Consider the following 22,927-nt stretch of genomic DNA (forward strand, 5'->3'; position numbering starts at 1 on the left):
CTGGAATTGGTTTATAGCATCTGTGTTGCCTTTTTCAACAGATGCTGCCTCTCACTCGCTTTAGTTTTCACTTATTTCTAGTCCAGGTTACTTTCTTTTTAGCAATTTCTCATTTACTTAGAGTAGAAATGTAAATGCAACTTAGCATTGGTGCATTGTGGTAGAGAAAGAGGGAAAGATACTATGAACTTTGCAGACTCTTTATCTCTGAGAAAAATAATCTATTCTTCTTTCTCTAGTCCACAAACAAAACACTAGATGTGAAGAAAATGATGAGAACCTGGACCCTGCAGAAAGGATTTCCTTTAGTGACTGTTCAGAGAAAAGGAAAGCAAATTCTGGTACAACAGGAAAGATTCTCTCTAAATGTGAAGCCTGAAATTCAGCCTTCAGATGCAAGGTGAGAACCCACTGTCTCTCCTGTTATCTCTTCAATCCCAAAAAAGGGCAGTGCCAAAGAATGTGCAAACTACTGTACAGCTGCGTTCACGTCACATGCTAGTAAGGTGGTGCTCACAATCCTTCAAGCGAGGCTTCAGCAGTGCACGAACCGAGAACTTCCAGATGTACGCGCTGCGTTTCGAAAACGCAGAACAACCAGAGATCAAATTTCAATATTCGTTGGATCATAGAGAAGAAAAGGAAATTCCAGAAGGACATCTACTTCTGCTTCACTGACTACATGAAAGCCTTTGACTGTGTGAATCACAACCAACTGTTAAAGTTCTTAAGAGAATGGAATACCAGACCACCTTTCCTGTCTTCTGAGAAACCTGTATGCAGGTTAAGAAGCAACAGTTAGAACCTTACATGGAAAAACTGACTGGTTCAAAATTGGGAAAGGAGTACAACAATGCTGTATATTGTCACCTTGTTTATTTAACTTATATGCAGAATACGTTGCCTGAAATGCCAGGCTAAGTGAATCCTAATATCATTAGGATATTAGGAAATATCAACAACTTTATATATGCAGATGACACCATTCTAATGACAGAAATTGGAGAGGAACTAAAGAGCCTCTTGATAAAGGTGAAAGAGGAGAGTGAAAAAGCTGGCTTAAAATTCAACATTCAAAAAATTAAGATCATGGCATCTGCTCCCATCACTTCATGGCAAATAGATGGGGAAAACATGGAAGCAGTGACAGATTTTATTTTCTTGGGCTCCAAAATCACTGTGGATGGGGACTACAGCCATGAAATTTAAAAAAAAAAAAAAGCACTTGCTCCTTAAGCTATGACAATGCTGCTGTTGCTGCTGCTGCTAAGTCGCTTCAGTCGTGTCCGACTTTGTGCGACCCCAAGCATATTAAAAAGCAAACACATTTACTTTGCTGACTAAGGTCCATATACTCAAAGCTTTGGTTTTCCAGTAGTCATGTAAAGATGTGAGAGTTGAACCATAAAGAAGGCTGAGCACCAAAAAAAATCGATGCTTTTGAACTGTGGTGTTAGAGAAGACTCTTAAGAGTCCCTTGGACAGCAAAGAGATACAACCAGTCCATCCTAAAGGAAATCAGTCCTGAATATTCATTGGAAGGACTAATACTGAAGCCGAAGCTCCAATACTTTGGCCATCTAATGCAAAGAGCCAACTCATTGGAAAAGACCGTGATGCTGGGAAAGACTGAAAGCAAAAGGAGTAGGGGCAACAGAAGATGAGATGGTTAGATAGCATCACTAACTCAATGGACATGAGCAGACTCCAGGAGACAGTGAAGGACAGGGAAGCCTGCTGTGCTGCCGTCCATGGGGTCACAGAGTCAGACACAACCTAGTGACTCAATAGCAGCAACAAATCTCTTTTGCACCCTCAGGTTAGAGTGTTTTTAAATGCTTTGTAATCATACGTTCTTAGAAAACCTAACAAGGTTATACCTTTCTCGAAATAACTTGAAAAAATCTCACCTTCCTGCCAAAAAAGAAACCACTCAACAAAGTATGTGTAACTGACTGAACTATTGGAAAGAGTTAATAATCTTCCAGTGTTTTCTTTTTATTACAGCTCTCTGTGGCACATTCCACTATCCTACGTCACGGATGGAAAAAATTACTCCAAGCATCGATCAGTATCTTTACTGGACAAGAAATCAGGTTTGACTCTTTTAACACTTTTCTGATGAATTAGAAACAGCATATTTTCTAAAAATCTTAACCAGGCAGCAGAAAGGAGATGACACTTTCCAATGTGCACAGCTCTGTGAGACACCTACAGAAAGTGTGAGTAAAGGGAAATTGATTCTGTACGCAATATCATACATAAAGCTGGTCTTTCTTAAGCATGCAAAATAAAGTATGAAAAACTGCCTTGAAGATGCTAGCAGTTGCCCTAGAAAATAGCAAATGCTGTGTTTTTGTATTCAAGATAACCATTTTATGTTACAAAGTAACAAGTGGAAGATGAGTTTCCAAAGGATACTCTGCTGTCCACTCTAGATGGGTTGGGCTGGGCCCACTACTTTTTTATAAGCACCCTAGATGATTCTTAGGCATGACAAAGGTTGATTCATGATGCAGAATTATAGTAAATAGTTACTACAAGATGTCCTGTAGACATAGTATGCATTTTTTGATAATGAGAAAATAGCACTAGAAAGTATGATTGTGGAGGGTGACAGATTGTATATGCAGACTCACAAGGGGTCTATAAGAAGAAACTGAAATGTAGTTTCTGACCATCTGTTAAATACCACCAAGTGCCACGCCATGTAGTGTCTTAATTTACATCCTGCAAACATGAGGCTCTTGCATTTTGCAGGACTCATTAGTGATACTTGAGATTCATGGAAAGGGAAAATTTCCTGTTTGAATTTGGATCTGGTGTTCAGCCCTCTATCATTGGGAGGGAAGTATAGCTTAGTGATGATATGACTTTGGAGCCAGATTGCTTGGCCCAATCATACAATTTTAGGTGAGTCTCCGAGTCTCTTTCCCTAAGCTATAGAATGGAGAAAGTAATTGTACTAAAGTTATAGTGTTATGATTTAGTTCATATAGTTCATGTTAGGATTTAGTTCATTTATATGAAGCACCTAGAATAATGCCTGGCACATGTTATGTGCTATAGAAGTGTTGGTTATCATTATGAATGTTACTAATGAAAAAAATAATTTTAAAGCATAACATATCCACATTACATAAAATCCAGAAGATGGAAAACAAATTTTATTACTCTTTTGTAACTACTTTGATGTCTATCTTTCTAGTAATTTTTTAAAAATAGTTTTTGACTTGGGTTGATGCTGTGTACATGTGATTTTTGTATTAATAATCTTAACTTTCACTAATTGACTTAATCTTTAATTACTGTTGGATACTTGATTTACCACTTGTATCTATTTAAAAAATACCTCAATAAAATCTGAGTTTTTAAATGCTTTCCCATTATATGAACTTTTTCATAAGAACGCTTCTCAAAAATGATGACTGTGTTACCTTTTGTGGTTTAATGCATATTCCAAGTTGCCCTTATTTTGTGTGGTAATAACTTATAAGGCCAATTGAACTATATGAGCATACCAGTTGTATTGCAGTCTAACTGGAGTGTTACAGTGATCATTTAAAACATTAAGTACAATTGATGATGTCATCATATCTTTGATTAACACAGCATAGCTGGAGGTGCAAGAAATTGCTGCCTTCTCTGATTAAAAACAAAACCTCATACTTTCAGTGGGCCTTGCAAGGAGTCTCTGACCTAAGAGAGAACAAATAATCCCATCTTGTATTTTTGAAAGGGACCAGTACAGAAATTTTGCAAACCTCTCCATAGTATATAAGTTTTTGGTGGTATCAGAAAGAACCAGACAATAAGAAATCTGCTTTTATTAGCCTTTTACTCTTTTGGCTCAGTTCATAAGTCAACTTTTTAAACTGTTTCTGAGAGTCACACCTCAAAGTCATGCCCATATTTTCCTGCTGTGACCTTTTCTTCTAAGCACTCTCTCCTTCCACTGCACAAAAATTGTTTCAGCAGCTCAAGCACGCTGTGCTGCCTCTCGTCTCTGGGCCTTTGCACATGCTGTTTTCTGTCCTGGAAGAACACTCTTGCCCCTTGACTCCCTGGTTTAATTCCTGTTCACTCTTCAGATCTCAGCTCATCCACTGCTTGTTCTAAGGGGCACTCCCTCATCCCAAGACAGGTTAGATGCCTCCCTTATGTGTTTTAATGATATTTTCTGCTTTTAATATACTCTGGTTGTTTAGTTGCTAAGTCATGTCTGACTCTTCCTCGACCCCAGGGACTATAGGCCACCAGGCTCTTCTGTCCGTGGGGTTTCCAAGGCAAGAATACTGGAATGGGTTGCCATTTCCTTCTTCAGGGGATCTTCCTGACTCAGGGATGGAACTCTAGTCTCCTGCATTGGCAGGCAGATTCTTTACGACTGAGCCGCTTACTTATATCTTTCCCCACAGGAGATGTATCCCCCCATTGAAAGTGGAGATCTTAGTTCCACAAGTCACTTTTGCAGTCCTGGCACCCTGTAGGCACATACAAACGTATTGAATAAATACATTTTAGTTTATAATGGAGTGACTCAATTTCAGATGTCACTGTAAAAAGCTCTAGGAGCAGAGCATTCAAAGCTTGGTGAAATGGCAACTTCTGTTTCTCTTCATTTGAAAATATTCTTAGTAAAGGAGAATTTGTGACATGCACTATAATGTGGCCGGTTTAATCTAGAGGGGGAACTGAGGCAATATATGACGAAAGCAGGGTCTGCCACTTCCTCTGCTCAGCCGTGCTATTTACCTTACTGCTGCTGCAGTTTTAATTCCTGGCAGTTCAGGTTTTGAAAGTCCACACCGCAAATGTCTGTCCTTCGAAATGGTGTTTGACCCTGAGAACAGCTGAGTCTTCCTGGTTCCTGATGCTCCTGTGAAGAGCCAATTTCGGTTTCACTGAATTTTAGTCTTCTCTTTTCTCAAAAGAAATGTAGCACAGACGGTGAATAACAGAGGCTTGTTTTATGCCATTATGACATTGGTACAGTGTGTTAATTTGGTGGTTTGTTAAATCTGTAAGTTCTCATGAGTGAGTTCTAATGCCGGGGTTTCTGGGTTAGTTCAGTAAGATGTAGAAGTTATATGTGGTCAATATTTTGGTCACTTTTCTCCCACGTCCACGGATTTTGAACAGTTAATAGTTTTTGTGCATAAGAAGGGCTGAAACGGGACTGTTTTTCTAAACTACCTGTTGAGGAAATTACACCAAAGGGTCTCCTTGTTGCTTCTCTTCCTTGCTCTCCCCAACCCTGACCTCTCTCTCTTCCATTTTATTTTCAGACCTAACCTGTTTCACTAGAGGATATTTTTATATTAAATCTCTATAAAATTTTATATTAACTCTTGGAGCATTCATGTTTCTAGAAGAACATCTCTGCGCCATAAACGTTTTTCTGAAACTAAAGGACATGGCACCGAACTGAAAGGCAGTTGAAAAAAGGGAGGAAGGGCGTGTAGATAGGATTGGATATTTATCATGTGCCTTTTCCCCCTGATGAAACAAAGGGGAAGAAAAAGGGTTGTGGGAGAAAAAGGAATGCTTTTGAACAGGAGGGGATGTAGTTCAACTGTGTGTATCATGCTAGCTCTCTGGAGCAAGCCATACAGGGAATTTTGCAGCTTTGTAGTAAAAACATATTTTTTTGTTTCTGTGCTTTAATGTTTCTTTATAAAACAGTAGTTGATTTTCATAACTCATTGACAAGTGTTTTTTTTTTAATCACTATTAGATTACTTAATCTGGGCTTCTGCCATTTAACATCAGTTACTCTTTTTTTTTTTTACTACTCAATGGACTGTGAAAATTGAACTGTTATTCTGTTAATGATTATAATAAATTAAAAACATATGAGAGTAGCTTCATCCACATTTGAGCTACAAGATGTAGTTACCTCCCTTGTGTGCAAAGCTGGGTTTTTTTTGATACCTGTGGTTTTAAGGTCCTCTGTTGGGAATCATTCAGAAGACCTGAAAGAGACTAATATGTTGATTCTTTAATGATAACTCTCCTGTCTATGCTGTTGGCTGCACCGCTTCATATTCTGTCATCAAAATGACAGTAATAATTTCAAGTACACTGTCAGCTGTGTTCCTGCTCTCTGCCATCTGGACTTGGCTAGGTTTATAAGATAGCGAGTTGCTTATCATCCAAGAGACTCTGTATTTCAATATTTTCCTATTTCCATCCAATGGGAAAATTGCCATGCTTATCATTCCTTGCCTCCTGTTTTGGGAAAGGGAGATTTGAAGCTGTTCAGTTCTTTTTCCCAAGGTCCTTTCTTGATAAAAGCCTTGTAGGAAATTATTTGGTGACCTAGAGAGTGTTGATATTTTTGCATTAGCTACTGATAAAGTTAATTTCATTAGTCATAGGTTTGTTAAAAATATATCCACTTGAAGCAGCTACTCTTACCAATGCAAATATTCCTTAGAACTGTGTTCTGCTTTAGGAAAGGAATAAACCCAATTAATGTGACTAATCTATTCCATCTGTTGCTATATCAGCAATAAAACAAATTAGTATAAAATGTTTTTAATGAAAAAGACTGATTATCTGATATGTCATGTTAAGACGTGATCAGAACATAAATCTTTACATCTTAAAAATCTTCGACAGTCTCAGAATTAGAGTGACTTAGGTATTAAGAAAATCTGATAAATTTAAATAATTCATGCTTTTCAAGTTGATCAGTCCTAGATTTCAGGTACTAAAAGGTTTAAATGTGTTTCCAAAGCGTTTTATGTGTAAAACCCCTCATATATAATTATTATGATAGTAAAAATTTTAAAACAGCCTAAGTATTTCCAAATAGAAGATGGGTTAAACTGCGGTATGTCCCAAAATAAAATATCCTTAAGATTTTGAATCCTGCATATGAAGGCAGTGGGAAAATGGCACAAAATGGAATCTGATATGTGAAAAAGAAGCATAATATAATGTATAAAATAACATACATAGATCCAGTACATTAAATATTAATTCAGTTAAAATGTGTATAGGAAAAATCTTGGTAGGAAATATACCTATGATGCTTGTATTGTTTGAGTTTATATGATTTTTCTTATCTCTACTCCCCTTTTCTCTTTTGAGTTAAAAACTGTATTCCCCACGTTAAAGTGGGGACGAAAACTTACATCATCAAGCTGCAAACCTTATTTAGATTTGTTTGAAACCACTTACCGTAACATAATCGTTTTGTTCATTCATTCATTAATGCACCAAGTATCTCTTGAGTACCTGCTAGGATCATTGTTCTAGGTACTGAGAGATGAGCAGTAAGCAAAGTAATGCTCATGGGGTTTATAGTCTAATAAATATTAAACCTTAAGATGCTTAGAAGCATACCCTTAACTGTTGTTTTAAATTCACATCTTCTAAAAACATAATAAAAATTAAAAAATTAAAAAAAAAAATTCACATCTTCATTGCCAACTTTGGATGTTTCCTGGTTAGTAATTTTAAAGGTTGCAGTCAACTTTTGTAGTAATATTTTTAAGGTTGCATTTTTTAGCTTCTTATTAATCGTGCATTAATTGAAGTCATTCCATATAAATTTCTACTGGCGGCATTAAAATGTAATGGTAGGGGTTCACAAAGTATATTAGCAGCTTTATATTATTTTAACTCAATTATTTCTTATTTGTGCCTAATGAGACATCCGTCCTTCCCTAATGTTTATTTTGCTATCTTTGAATTATGTGACTTTTTAAAATGGCTTCGTGTGTCCTTTCTTAGGCCGTTAACATGCCCGAAGACAAAAGGCCGAGAGGGAACACATTTTATATGCTAACAGATCGTTCCTCACTGTCTGCCCTGCGCCACGCCCTGCACACACTCCCAGCGTGAACTTGGGAGCCAGTTCAGTGCATGGATGCCATGCACACTTTCTCTCTGGGCCTTGAACACTTACGAGCCCCTCTTTACCTGGCTCACAGTACCTATATATCCTGAAGTCTCAAGGGTGATGTCATTTCTCCCAAGAAATGTCTCCTAACCTTCCCCCGGGGGTGAAGCATTTCTACCCTGTTCTCCTACAGAATGCCACATTTTCTTTTTCCATCAACAACGTTTGTATGACACCCTACTCACCTGGTCACATTGGGTTGTAAGACCCAGGAGAGCAGGCACATATACCTTGTTTACCATTAAATAAAGACTTGTTAAGTGAATGGGGGTGATCTTTGGTGACATGGACATGACTGCCCTGGGAGGCAGACATTTAGTTTATCAGTAGAAATAATATAAGTATTTTTAAATATAAAAATAATATATAATATTATATTATTATTAATATATAAAATAATAACATAATATTTTAAAATATAAAAATAATACCTTATTAACTTTGAAACATAGTATTCATTTAATACTTTTCTTTGCCTAACCTCTCTCTCTCTCATTTTTTGGTCTGTATTAGGTGTCATCAATCTCACAGAAGAAGTGCAGTGGATCAAGGTCAATACAGACATGACTGGCTATTACATTGTCCATTACGCAGATGACAACTGGGAAGCGCTGATCAAACAGCTGAAAACAAATCCTTATGTGCTGAGCGACAAAGATCGAGCCAACCTCATCAACAACATCTTTGAACTTGCAGGGTAGCGTATGCTTGGCTTGGGTCTAATTTTGTTTCTTTTTTTTTTTTCTGAAGTAAGTGTTCTTGAGGAAAAGGACATTTAAGAAAAGCAATTGAAAAGAACTAGCGTGTATTGCCTGGAAGGTATAATTCATTTCGGAGAGCTGAGAAGATAGAAGACATATCACTTGTCTATCTAGAAACATCAGCATTCAAGACTGTAGATACTGACAAGCGCGACACATAAATTTGCTGAATAAATGGATACAGAAGTTCAGGGTTTGCTTTACTCACGAGAGAATTCTTTTCAAGAAGCCGGTGCTTTCAGCGTAAAAGCTTCGTGTTCATATATTAGTGTGAGACATGTCTCGAGAGCTGGCATACCACTCACCTCCCCAGCTGCCCCCCAAGCTGCACAAGCCCAAAGCCCAGAATGGCAGTGACCTCATGTGCCAGTGTCCTCTGAAGAGGAAGATCACTGACCTAGGTGGTCAGTGGGTCCAGACACACAAAGAAAAGAAAGAAAGTGAAGTCACGCGGGTGGTTGTGTACGACTCTTTGCGACTCCATGGACTGTAGCCCACCAGACTGCTCTGTCCATGGGACTCCAGGCCAGAATACTGGAGTGGGTAGCCTTTCCCTTCTCCAGGGGACCTTCCCGACCCAGGGGTCGAACCCGGGTCTCCCGCATTGTGGGCAGACGCTTTACCCTCTGAGCCACCAGGGAAGCCCGAGGAACAAGGAAGCCCAAGCACCAAGGAACACTCAAATGCGTTCCTTCTGACGGCTCTTGACCTTCCTGTTATGTGATGACCTCACGCCATCTCAGCCATCCATGTTGTGATTTCTGTCAAGTGGTCAGTTTTTTAAAGGTGTGCACTAAAAATTCACAGTGGCCCTCGCCTTAACAAGTTTGACAAAATTCCCATACAAATAACAAATTACTTTCTGATTCAAATCCTCTTTCTGACACCTGATCAATATAAGTAACTAATGATAAGTAAAATTGGCGTGCTTCCATCATTTCTCATCTAAAATGTTATGATACTTTTCCTGAATCAGTAGCAATTTACAGGTGACTTATAGAACAAAGAACTGAGCTGTTGTTCATCTTTTTCCTGAAAGGTGTCTTTAACCTTAAGTTGCACACGTGAACTTAATCGAAGATATTTAATCTAACTTTACAGAATATCGGGCTTCTCTAGTAGCTCAGATGGTTAAAGAATCTGCTTGCAATGCGAGAGACCTGGGTTTGATCCCTGGGTTGGAAAGATCCCCTGGAGAAGGGAACAGCTACCCACTCCGATATTCTTGCCTGGATGATTCCATGGACAGAGGAGCCTGGCGGACTACAGTCCACGGGGTTGCAAAGAGTCAGACACGACTGAGCGACTTTCACTTCACTTCACTGAAGACTCTGGAGCCCTAGAATAGCTACCACTCAAAGCTTAAATTTTAGGTCTTCAGGATTCCCACTCCCCCATCTAGACATAGTTTCTCTCTCAGCATGCATACTTTTTTGGCATATTTACTTTTCTGGCATATTTACTTTTTTGTTCTTTTACCCATTAGCCTGGGCAAGGTGTCTCTTCAGAGAGCTTTCGATCTGATTGATTATCTTAGAAATGAGACCTACACTGCACCCATCTCTGAAGCCCTGTTCCAGACAGAACTCATCTATAACCTCCTTGACAAACTCGGGCACATGGATCTGGCCTCAAGACTGGTGGTAAGTCTGCCTTTATGCCAAGTTCTCTTTGTTGCTTGCCTTTACTGATGTTATTCATGTTCCGTTCAGCTGTCACAGACTGAAAAAGCAGTTATATTCCATTTTCATCACTTTCCTGGTTCTGAAATCTTAACTTTGAATCAACATGTCATTTCTTACCGTGAGGAGCTGGTAAAGGGTTACCATGACGTATTCTTTTCTGAATATCAAAGTATATAGACTTCTGACACTGCTGTCAAAATGAGATCACATGAAAAGAAAAATTTCTCTATTCAACTCTTGGTTTATTTTCTTATAATAAATGCTTGGAATAGGCCCTTTTGCAAAGCAGGGCTCCCATTAATTTCCTGGTGGTCATTATAAATGACAACTAGGTTTGTACTGGGAATATTCGGTTTGGGGGGTCCTCACTGATAACTATCTTATTAAGGATGGTGATGCTGGTTAATACAAGTTTCTTTGCAAAGCACTACTGGTTTTGGAGACTGTTTTATCTTTTCTAAAACCAATTGCCTAGTCTTAACAGTTGTTATTTTAGACACTTCTGGTATTAAATTTTGACTGTGTATTTAAAAGCTTGAGGAGTGACGAGTTCTTTGTCTCATCTAATTCTCTGGATCACATTCAGACAACAAGATTTGCTTTGCCAACCAGTCAGAGTTTCCAAAGAGCAGGCAAAAGGCAGCTTTCAGGAAAAAGGTGATGGGCCAGGAATTAGAGTAAGTCTTTTAGAATTTTGGCATCCTCACTGGTAAAAGGAAGGAGGTAGATTGCACCTGAAAAAAAAATCCTCTTTTCTGCTGTCCTACTGTGCATCCCCTGTGATTCTCAGTGACAGGGAGGGAGTGCAGGGCAGGGGGCCATACAGAGCTTGCACAGCCCCTTCCTTACAAGTTTCTGATCTGACCTGCAAGGAGCCACCCCCGCCCCCTACCCCCAACCGAAGTGAGATGCTTCGGTTAGATGATTTCTGAGGTATCTTCTGATTACCAAGATTTTTGTCATTCTTCTATTTCATAAGGCTTTCAACTACCAACCTTAATAAAAGCAAGCACCTGGAATGTGACCTGGCCGGTAGTGACACTCAGTAAAGGTGGGATGAATGAGTGAGTGGGACATACAAGAACAAGGACACTTCAGCACTCACTGTACCCTGCACACCGTGCTTAGTGCTTATGCCGATAACCTCGTTTAACCCGCACACAGCAGCAGATAGGTATTTCTGCCCTCATTAACACAGATGAGACTGAATGACTTCTCCAAAGTCATTTACCTCGTGAATGATGAAGCTGAAGACTCAGACCAAGATCACTTTCACGCCAGACCCTCCTCTTTGTGTTTTAAGGCCGTATTTTCATGTGTTCTAGCTTGTCATCTATCAGGGGCTCCCCTTTTATTGGAAGAATCAAAGCTGCCTCTTGCTATATTTTCCCCCTTTTTACACCAATATTTTAAATTAAAACAGTTTGAAGGCTTGCCAAACTTCATGATGGCGTAAGTCACTCTTCTGCCTGCCTCTCTCCATTAATGTGTTGAGGGCCTGGTGTTAGGAGGCATTTGATAGTTAATTCAGGCTGGCTGTGTGCTGAAAGCACAGATGCTGAACTCAGTTCCAGCAGTTAGATCTTTTGAATATCTTCCTGCTGTGACACGCAACTAACTGCATCTTCGTCTCAAATGATGGTTTCCAGTTTGCTGGGCAGGTATGTGTTTACTCAGGATGTGGCAGAACGTACCAGTCCATGGGACTGGTGGTTAGAGAATCGAAACAGGAGGCTTAGTGTGTGTTTATGAGACCTTTACCACTGTACGTCTGCATGCACTTGACTGGCGTGACAGTTAAAAGTTGTGATGAGTTAAAAGTTATGACAGTTAGAAGTTAAAAGTCATGATGGCTTTAATTCAGGAACAAGAAACTCTCTCTTTAAAATTCTTGTTCTGATCTTAGGGCATTCAAGTAGGGTCAGAATTCTCAAAATATGAAATGTGACCCACTGTAGATGAGATTGGAGTGGCAGAACCTTCTGAGACCTTGGATCCAATCATCAAGTCGTATTTGTGATTAAGACTGATGTCTAATTACTTTTTTAAGTTAGTGTCATGAGAGCATTGTGTGCATTTATCATTTTGTTATTCAGGCTACACAGACCCATATAACACGTATTACCTATATGTCACATTTAGTGATGTCTGCTCTAATGTGTGATGGGTAGTCTGGAGGCATATTTGAATTGTGTCAAAGTGTTCACATCTGACCCTGAAATCTGATCTCAGCCATATTCCTGCTTCATCACTTACAACTCTGTCACTCTTTTACATGTGAGGAACTGGTGGGATAAACCTTTTGTAATAAAAGTTGATACTTCACTTTTAAGAAGCTTAGCTGACCCAAGAAAGAACTCCCTGGGAACATCAGTGTAAAATTAAAGCAGTAAATCAAAATGTAATAAATAAAAGTGCCAGCATCTTGCCCTGTTTCATTTTTAAAGTCATCTTGTGTCATTGTTCTTGCATGTATGTAGATTGCATCAGACTCATCAATTTATTCTCTCTCCCTACCATCTTCACTTTATGAAATCAGAGGATTGAATTCTGATACTTAATGGGTTTAGATTTCAAAAAATTAATGTAGACTAATGGAAAAACAGGTTAAATTTTACTTATAAAAGGGAAAGATAATTTGAAGCACTTGCTGTGGTCTGTTAACATTAAAGATATAACCTCAGTTGCTTACAAAAATATTTTATAATTGAAATTTTCTAAAAACAGAACTATTATTTTTTAAACAAAGTCTTTTATGTTATCATTTAATTTTTTTTTTTTCTTGGCTGCACTGCATAGCTTGCTGGACCTTACTTCCCCAATCTGGGCTCAAATCTGGGGTCTGGCAGTGAAAGTGTTGAGTCCAAGCCATTGGATCACCAGGGAATTCCCCTGAAATATATTTAAAAATCAACAATTTGGGGACTTCCCCTTGACTCGGGTGCGGGCTGTAAGTAAGAAAGTTATAGAGGGAGAGGGCGGGATGATTTGGGAGAATGGCATTGAAACATGTATAATATCATATAAGAAACGAATCGCCAGTTTAGGTTCGATGCAGGATACAGGATGCTTGGGGCTGGTGCACTGGCATAACCCAGAGGGATGGTATGGGGAGGGAAGTGGGAGGGGCATTCAGGAGGGGGAACTTACGTACACCCGTGGCGGATTCATGTTGATGTATGGCAAAACCAATACCGTATTGTAAAATAAAGAAAGAAAGCTACACCCCATAACTGCAAAGGAGTAAACACCCAGGAATTGGCTGCAGCATCACTTGAGGTTTCCCTCGCTTCCAGTGTTTGGAAGTGCCATTTTCCCCACTGCTTTCTTTGTTTTAGTATAAACTCTCAAGGGTGGTTGCCATTTTTCTCCACCGAGTTTTGTTGTTGTTGTTGTTGTTGTTAATGGTTTTGCAAGTATGGGAGGTTCCTTTCTTGCCTCTCATTCTTCCTTTGTTTCTGTTTGACAGTTATGAGTAGCTTGTCACTCTCATTTGTCATAATGCCATCATGATGCTAGGAAAAGGCAATGGCACCCACTCCAGTGCTCTCGCCTGGAAAATCCCAGGGACGGCAGAGCCTGGTGGGCTGCAGTCCATGGGGTCGCGAGGAGTCGGACACGACTGAGCGACTTTACTTTCACTCTTCACTTTCATGCATTGGAGAAGGCAATGGCACCCACTCCAGTGCTCTCGCCTGGAAAATCCCAGGGACGGCGGAGCCTGGTGGGCTGCCGTCTATAGGGTCGCACAGAGTCGGACACAACTGACGCGACTTAGCAGCAGCAGCGTGATGCCACCGAGAAGGCCAGGCCTGCGGAAGACGGCGTGTGCGGTGGTCACGGGCACCCCGCAGGGGCGCCGCACTGTTAGCTTCCTTGCGCCATCAGTCAGTGTGGCAAGTATCCTTTCCCACCACTTCACACCCTCCCGTGACTGCAAGCCGTCTGTTCGCTGTTTCATTGCCTTTGAAGCAAGCGAACAGAAGGGAGTTGACCTCTTATCACAGACTTCGCATCCTTCTTCTTATACAGAGGCTTTTTTCAAAACTATTTGCATAGTCAGCTCAAGAGACTTACTCAGACCTCAGAGAAAGGTCTGCTGAGAAAAACGGCCTCAGCAGTTTAAAACTCCGATTAGGACTCATTTTAAGTGCCGACAGAGGCACTCTGGAACATTACGCTCTGTGAAGAATTTGAACTAGTTTGGAGGGCGGTTAAGAGGCTTTGTACACGGTCGTCTGTGGTGCTTGAAATAAGACTGGTCATGGTAGAGTTCCAGGACCAGGGACAGAAAACCCTCTTATGCCAGGAACGCTGCGGGAGGGGATGTCTGTAAACTGGTTTCATTTTGATCCTCCTCGTTTGTTGCCAGGAAAGTTATCTACAAAATACCTATAAGCATTTTTATGTTAGAATTTTGGTTCCTTTCAGTGACATTCACAAATGCATATTTTACACGATGACTTCAAGGTTCCCTGTGCCCTCTTTTCCTTCCCTCCAGCACAGCTTGGAGTATGGAAATAGTTCCATATATTATGAACAGCTTGCTTGCTTTTGTCATGGGAAGAGATGAAAAGAAATGAGAGATCTGTTGATTTCTTAAAACCATTGTTGTTGTTGTTGTTTTAGTAGCTAAGTTGTGTCTAACTTTTTTTCAGTTCCATGGACTGTAGCCCGCCAGGCTCCTCTGTCCATGGGATTTCCCAGCCAAGAATACTGGAGAGGGTTGCCATTTCCTTCTCCAGGAGATCTTCCTGACCCAGGGGTAGAATCCATGTCTCTGCATTGGCAGGCGGATTCTTTACCACTGAGCCACCAGGGAAGCCTTAACACCATAAATACTTATTTAAGAATGAGATCTCATTCAGAGGTAATTATAACAATGGACTTTCATTGTAGATGATTTTAGTGAATAACTGGTAATTTTCTTAAGTGTGATAAGGTATTGTGGTTATATAGGAGTTATATAGGTTATATAGGAGTCTTATTTCTGAGACTTGCATGCTAAATTATTTATAAATAGAATCTCATGATATGTGTAACTTGCTTTCATATGGTTGAACTAAAACCAGAAAAACCAGTGTGTGTATATTTGTGTTATACACAAATGTAAGAGTATTAACAAAACAGTGAATCTAACATATGGCTATTCGTTTTGCTATTCTTGTGGCTTTTCTGCAGGCTTGAAAAAATTGTAAATAAAAAGTTGGGGAAGGAGGAAAAATAAACAACCTTTCTTCCCTGTAGGCATCATTTTCTTAATTTGATTAGATTAACTTGTTAGAGCATCAAGCTAGATGATACTTTAAATATTCCTTTAAAAATGGATTCAGAAACATTTAAGCACCTACACATTCAGAAAGAAGTATATTTTTCTCTCATTTCTTAATGGATTTATGGATGCTAAAGTCACCAGGTCAGGAAGTTTCAGCTTTCTTCCAGCAGTGGTTATAGATGATACTTCTTGGCAGGAAAGCAACTTCTAGCTGAGTATACACGGAAGAAAGGTTCCCTACTGCACAAAGTCATTAATTCTTTCTGTCCTATGTCACTAAGTCCCCCTTGGCTATAGCAACCTTATTTATAGCCTCAGTGACATTGAATGGTTTCATCCCAACCACATGTGAGCTTCATATGCCAATTGTTATTTAAATGAGTAATATCTATGTCCCCCACTTTTTTTTTTTTCTTTTTTGGGTAAGTGTAGGAAAAAAAGATCTTGTCCTGATTTTCCTGATTGCCCTCATTGTTACTACTCTGCTATAATCCATTCTGTCTCTCTAGAACAAGGTATTTAAATTGCTTCAAAGCCAAATCCAACAGCAGACTTGGACTGACGAGGGCACCCCATCTACTCGAGAGCTCCGGTCGGTCTTGCTGGATTTTGCTTGCACCCACAGCCTGGAGAACTGCAGCGCTGTTGCCTTGAAGCTCTTCAATGACTGGATGGCGTCCAATGGCACTCAGAGGTGACATGTGTTTCTCTCTTGCTCTTGTGGGCCCCACAGCAGGTAGTGAAACCAGGATCTTTATGTCCTGAATCATGGAGTTTATAAAGCCAAGCGTTAATGTAGGCGAACTCTATGTACCTGATTCTCAAACCAGACTGTTGTTTTAATTGTGATGAAATCCATATAGACTTGAGTATCTTAATTTTTAAGTGTGCAGTTCAGTAGTGTAAGTATATTCACATGATTGTGCAATGAATTGTCAGAACTTTTCCACCTTGCAAAACTGAACAAGACAACTGCTCCCCATTTTCTCCTCACCCAGCCCTTGGCAGCCAAGGGATTCTGTAGGAGTTTTACTGCTCTAAGTACCTCATATAAGTGAAATCATACAGAAAGTCTTTTTGTGTCTGGCTTTCACTTCAGTCGCTCAGTCATATCCGACTCTTTGTGACCCCATGGACTACAGCACGCCAGGCCTCCCTGTCCATCACCAACTCCCAGAGCTTGCTCAAACTCATGTCCATTGAGTTGGTGATACCATCCAACCATCTCATCCTCTGTCATCTCCTTCTCCTCCTGCCTTCAATCTTTCCCTGCATCAGGGTCTTTTCCAAGGAGTCAGTTCTTCGCATCAGGTGGCCAAACTATTGGAGTTTCAGCTTCAGCATCAGTCCTTCCAATGAATATTTAGGACTGATTTCCTTTAGGATGGACTGGTTGGATCTCCTTACAGTCCAAGGGTCTCTCAAGAGTCTTCTCCAACACCACAGTTCAAAAGCATCAATTCTTCAGCATTCGGCTTTCTTTATAGTCCAACTCTCACATTCATACATGACCACTGGAAAAACCATAGCTTTGACTAGACAGACCTTTGTAGGCAAAGTAATGTCTCTGCTTTTTAATATGTTGTCCAGGTTGGTCATAGACAGCCTAATAATGTCCTCAAGATTCATCCATGTTGTAACATACGTCAGAATATCCTTTCTTTTTAAGGCTGAGTAACCCACTGGATGTATATACCACATTTTGTTTTATCTCTTCATCCACTGATAGACATTTAGGTTGCTCCCACCTTCTGGGTCCTCTGAATAATGCTGCTATGAACATAGGTGTACAAATACCTCTTTGAGACCTGCTTCATTTCTTTCATATCCAGAAGTGGTATTGCTGGGTCATGTGGTAGTTCTGTATCTAATTTTACAAGAATCCTCATAACGTTTTCTAGAGGGGCTTCACTGCTTTGCATTCCTAGCAGCAGTGTACAAGAGTTCCAGGTTCTCCACATCCTTGACAACACTTATTCTCTGGGCTTTTGATAGCCATCCTCCTAATAGCTTTGAGGCATCAAACAGGTCTCTCTTAATTTAGGAATAAAACATAGCAGGTGGCATTAGCAATTATAGAAATGTGTTTTATGGTGATTGGTTTTCGCCAGGTTTCTTACTGGTTATAGGAGAAGAGATTCAAACACCAGGTGGAGACTTGGGGTGTAGGGTATTGGGGTAACCTGTTGAAGCCCTCTGAGATCTTAAGACAGAAAACTGTGCTCCTACCCCTGTTCTCGCCCCCCCTGCTGCACTTGCTGATAGATTTCTACCATGGGACTTATCACGCTGTGTTACAATGTCTGTATTTACCGTTCTGTACTGATGATAGCCCGCGAGCCTCCCAGCAGGTCGTGACTGTGTCTCATTCTTTTTCCCTGCTCACAGCGTCCAGCCAGTTACCTGCCTGGTTCTTTGTGGGTGAGCAGTAAATAATTACAGGGTTGAATTCATATGCTTTTTAGTCGCATCACTAGGAAAGGAGCAGCCACGGAATTAATCATTTTCCTGGCAATTAATTATGCAGTGAAGACTCTTTAGTATTACCTGCTCAGTCCCCCAAAGCCCTGCCCCTAGTCAGTCCTTGCCTTTGTGTTCAGTGTTTTTTCTGGTTGTTCTCATGTCGGACCACCTGTCTTACAGCCTGCCTACGGATGTCATGGCGACCGTGTTCAAGGCTGGAGCAAAAACTGAGGGAGGCTGGTCATTCCTCTTAAGCAAATACGTCTCTCTAGGCTCTGAAGCAGAGAAGAATAAAATACTCGAAGCTCTTGCCAGCTCGGGGGATGTACGGAAGCTTTACTGGTATGAAGCCACCAGAGGAATATGATCTATGGAAACCAGAAGCAGAAGAGCACAGAGCCCCTTGGGAGGGGGGATCCCCCTTTTCCTTCCTTTGCTCACAGGCCAGGCCTGACCCAGGCAGGGTGGTGAGGAGACCCTCGGGGGTGAGGGGATCCCCCTTTTCCTCCCTTTGCTCACAGGCCAGGCCTGACCCAGGCAGGGTGGTGAGGAGACCCTTGGGAGGGGGGGATCCCCCTTTTCCTCCCTTTGCTCACAGGCCAGGCCTGACCCAGGCAGGGTGGTGAGGAGACCCTTGGGGGTGGGGGCATCCCCCTTTTCCTCCCTTTGCTCACAGGCCAGGCCTGACCCGGGCAGGGTGGTGAGGAGACCCTCGGGAGTGGGGGCATCCCCCTTTTCCTCCCTTTGCTCACAGGCCAGGCCTGACCTGGGCAGGGTGGTGAGGAGACCCTTGGGAGGGGGGGATCCCCCTTTTCCTCCCTTTGCTCACAGGCCAGGCCTGACCCGGGCAGGGTGGTGAGGAGACCCTTGGGAGGGGGGGATCCCCCTTTTCCTTCCTTTGCTCACAGGCCAGGCCTGACCCAGGCAGGGTGGTGAGGAGACCCTCGGGGGTGAGGGGATCCCCCTTTTCCTCCCTTTGCTCACAGGCCAGGCCTGACCCGGGCAGGGTGGTGAGGAGACCCTTGGGGGTGGGGGCATCCCCCTTTTCCTCCCTTTGCTCACAGGCCGGGGCTGACCCGGGCAGGGTGGTGAGGAGACCCCACATGCCGGGGTTCATCTCAGGGACCAGACCTGTCCCCACAGGCGACAGTGCTATGCCCAGAAGGAACTGGAGATGCCGAGAGTCACAGCCCTGCTTTCTTCTTAAAAATGTCTTCCTTCCCTTGGCTCATTGTCTTTAATTCGACACCTAGCTTCATTCTTTCTGGGCAAAGGCACGATTCTGTCCCAGCCGTCTCTTTGAAAATGCAGGCACTTCAGGAAAAGGTACTACTTAAAAGCTTACAGGTTACACCTTTATGTGAATCTGCCAGACTCTTTAATTACTCAGCTGATGACGACCTGGGACTGGAAGGCTCATGTGAGGAAAGAAGGGCAGTGAGTAGGTCTCCCCTCAGGAAGAACCGGGGAAAGGCGCCCTGAGTCTCCAAGAGACACTGGAAGCGTCTTGAAAGTCAGTGCCCGGAAAGGGGTGGACGGAGGCGCTGGGGCCTTGTTGCTTCACTTGTACAGTTTTGCTCAGATAAATCATAGTGTCCCCGAGATGGCTTCAGAAGCTGCCCAGACCCACTTTCCAAAGGATGCACTGTAAATGGTCACTTTCCTGAAAGTAGTAGCCAGGCTCTGACCCAAGCAAACAGAGAAAGGTTTGTTTTTAAATCAGTAATAATTGTGTTTTAGACCAGGAATATGCTGATAAATTTCCACCCTAAAGTCTTTAAACAGTACCTAAGAAATGGAGTAACACATAAAACGACCTCTTGTTTGATCCTTCACCTCTGTTCTTATCCCCTCCTCTGTTAACACTGTCAGTCCTGGTCTGTGTACTTGCTGCTTTATTCTGTGCCCAGTGTTTTGTGACATTCATTTTAGTGAATGATCAGTCCTTGAGATTTGCCGCAAAGCCTACTCCATTTTTTTTATAGCTGTGTATTATTCCATAATATGGCTCCTCTCATAGTTTAATTCAACCCATCATGTCTTGATGAGCAGTTGGGGTTTTTTCCTGTTAAAAATATTGCTGCATTTTTTTAGGGGTATGTGTGTTCTCATATAAGCAGATATTATCACATAGTAAATGCTTATGTTCAAATGCCTAACTTTTATATTTATTAGCAATAGCTGTGTCCCTGGGGTAATTATATAACTTCAGCTTCTTAAACTATAAAATGAGGATAGATAGTAGTGACCTATTTCAAACATTGTTATTCAGTAATTTAGTATCAATTTATTGAGTGCATTCTGAAAAGTATCTTCATTTTTATATGACAGCCCAGTTTTAAGAGTAATAAGATACCTCCCTACTCAAAGTTTTTAACAGAAAAAAACAGTACCAGTTTTCAGAATTATAATAAATTCTACTGGAAATTATATCCTAAATGTCCTTTTTTCCCCCTAAATGTGCTTATTACGTCAAGAACAATTTATTACTACGTAAGTGTATTTATGTGTTTATGTCATTGGTTTTTCCTTCATTTAGAAACATGACTAGTTTCACTGTTAACGAAGCTTAGATGGAACCAAAACTTGTATCTCTTGAATTGCCACAGAGCTTTAATTAGGAGACTGGTATTAATTTAAATTCAGTCATCACTTCATCATGAGTAATTATTTTGGAAGCTCAATCTGCTCTACTGTCCAGGTTAATGAAAAAGAGCCTCGATGGAGATCTCATCCGAACACAGAAGCTGTCGTTTATCATTAGAACGGTGGCCCGGCATTTTCCCGGACACTTACTGGCATGGGATTTTGTCAAAGAGAACTGGAGTAAGCTTGTACAGAAGTAAGTTTCTCAGACAATTACTAATTTTCAGTATCCGCAAGCCTTGCATCTGAAAGCAGTTCCCAGGGTTGTATTGGTTCAGAAGAGTCACGCTTTGCTGTGAGAGGAAAAATGCTTCAGTGATAGTTTAACGAACACAGAAATAGTCACATTTGTAAACAACATTCCTTAATGCGAGTCAATTTAACAGTGGTGTTTTGTTTAAGTAATAGTACTAATCAAGCCCAACCTTGCTCGGCACTAGCTCACTTAGCTTGAGTGAGTGAAGTCGCTCAGTTGTGAGGGACTCTTTTCTACCCCATGGGCTGTAGCCTACCAAGTTCCTCAGTCCATGGAAATTTCCAGGCAAGAGTACTGTGGGTTGCCATTTCCTTCTCCAGGGGATCTTCCCAACCCGGGGATCGAACCCAGGTCTCCCGCATTGCAGGCAGACGCTTTACCATCTGGGCCACCAGGGAAGCCAACTCACTTGGCTTGGCCGCGGACTATTTCACAATAGCTGTTTAGTTTCATGTGTTGAAAACACCTCCTCATTACCAAGGGATCGTTTACAAACTCGGACCCAGCTCAACAGCACAAGTCGCTCATTTTTTCCTTTTAAATCAGTCATGACGCCTTCTGGGTGTATGATGCTATTTTTGAGGCAAACATGGGCTGTTAATTTCTCTGGGTCTCCTGCCTGCTGGGAGAGGTGTGTGTGGGGTGACTCCTGATGCCCCAACCCCCGCCCCACCCCCCCCCCACACACACACACTGTTCCCAGGAGCAGGACTCCACTCTGCCTCAGGCATGTGGAGTTTACAATAAGCATGTCCTTTGCACTCAGGAACTAGGCTTACCAGCAGCTGACTCATTCTTTTTTGCCTTTTGCCCTTACCTTTGTGTTTCTTCAGGTTCCATCTGGGGTCCTATACCATACAAAGTATCGTTGCTGGATCAACTCACCTGTTTTCAACAAAGGCACATTTATCTGAGGTTGGTTGTATCAGATGCTTTTCGGGGAGATTAGGCCATCCCTTTGCCAAACCTCAGAGTGCTCAGTTTTAGTCAGATGGTGGCTTCTCCTGCAAAGCCCTGTCCCTTCTTTGTCTGCCTTCATCAATGCTAATGATCCTGCACTGGGATTTTTCCTAAAGGGTGTATGTACAGCAAGGAGGAAAAGTTCTGCTTCATTCTCAACAGTATTGCATTGTCTCCCATCTGATACAGATGATTTTTTGAATTAAGATCAACATATGCCAAGTTTATTTTTAATTAGCGATTAGACTGTTTTTGAAGACTTCCATTCAGAGGGGAAAATTAGGCCCCAGGCCTAACTTTAGACTGTACCTTATTTACTGTTACTTGGCCTTTCTACTCTCCCCCACCCTCCCCCACCCACCACCCACCCGCCCCGCCACTTGAAATTTGAACACTTCATCCTTGTGGGAGTAAGGGGAATTCCTTTTTAAAACAGCTTCACATCAGCACGACCATCACTAAGTTAAAGCTGATATGAAAAGGATATTCAAAGCTGCGGTATGCCTTTCTTTTCTTCTTTTGAAATACTTCTGTGTGCAACTTACAGGTCCAGGCATTCTTTGAAAATCAGTCAGAGGCCACCTTTCAACTTCGCTGTGTCCAGGAGGCTTTGGAAGTCATTCAGCTGAACATGCAGTGGGTGGAGAAGAATCTTAAAACCCTGACATATTGGCTGTAGCACGCACACCTGTACCTCATCACCCGTTCAGAGAGCTTGTTAACTGGGCCTCTGCTGCTTTTGCAAAAGCCAAGGTGAAACCAGGATCGCTGCTGAGTTGTTTGCACTCTTAGGAGTTCTAGTTTGCTCAGGGCCAGTCTGTATTTTTTCATCTGTCTTTTCTGAAATGTCTTTGGGCAGTGTGTAGTTATTTATTACCAAATTATATTCACCTGTATGCCAACCATCTACAAAAACAATGGGTAATTTTTCTACTTTGAAGATATTCAAATAGGAAAAAAAAAAAAATC

The 22,927-nt window shown here is 41.4% G+C and overlaps 1 protein-coding gene across 1 annotated transcript in view; it reads left to right on the forward strand.

The window, feature by feature from the left end:
- The window catches only part of LNPEP (leucyl and cystinyl aminopeptidase), a 97,468-nt gene extending 74,831 nt beyond the window's left edge, over nucleotides 1-22,637 (forward strand). Inside the window, exons 10-18 of the mRNA XM_052643769.1 lie at nucleotides 240-400; nucleotides 2,008-2,096; nucleotides 8,426-8,609; nucleotides 10,160-10,316; nucleotides 16,143-16,327; nucleotides 18,277-18,438; nucleotides 20,798-20,938; nucleotides 21,832-21,913; nucleotides 22,506-22,637. Of these exons, the coding sequence (XP_052499729.1) occupies nucleotides 240-400; nucleotides 2,008-2,096; nucleotides 8,426-8,609; nucleotides 10,160-10,316; nucleotides 16,143-16,327; nucleotides 18,277-18,438; nucleotides 20,798-20,938; nucleotides 21,832-21,913; nucleotides 22,506-22,637 (1,293 nt within the window). The remainder of the gene's footprint in view (nucleotides 1-239; nucleotides 401-2,007; nucleotides 2,097-8,425; nucleotides 8,610-10,159; nucleotides 10,317-16,142; nucleotides 16,328-18,276; nucleotides 18,439-20,797; nucleotides 20,939-21,831; nucleotides 21,914-22,505) is intronic.
- The last annotated feature ends 290 nt before the right edge of the window (nucleotides 22,638-22,927 follow it).

This window comes from Budorcas taxicolor, chromosome 7 (genome assembly GCF_023091745.1).
Source record: "Budorcas taxicolor isolate Tak-1 chromosome 7, Takin1.1, whole genome shotgun sequence".
Lineage (NCBI taxonomy): Eukaryota > Metazoa > Chordata > Mammalia > Artiodactyla > Bovidae > Budorcas > Budorcas taxicolor.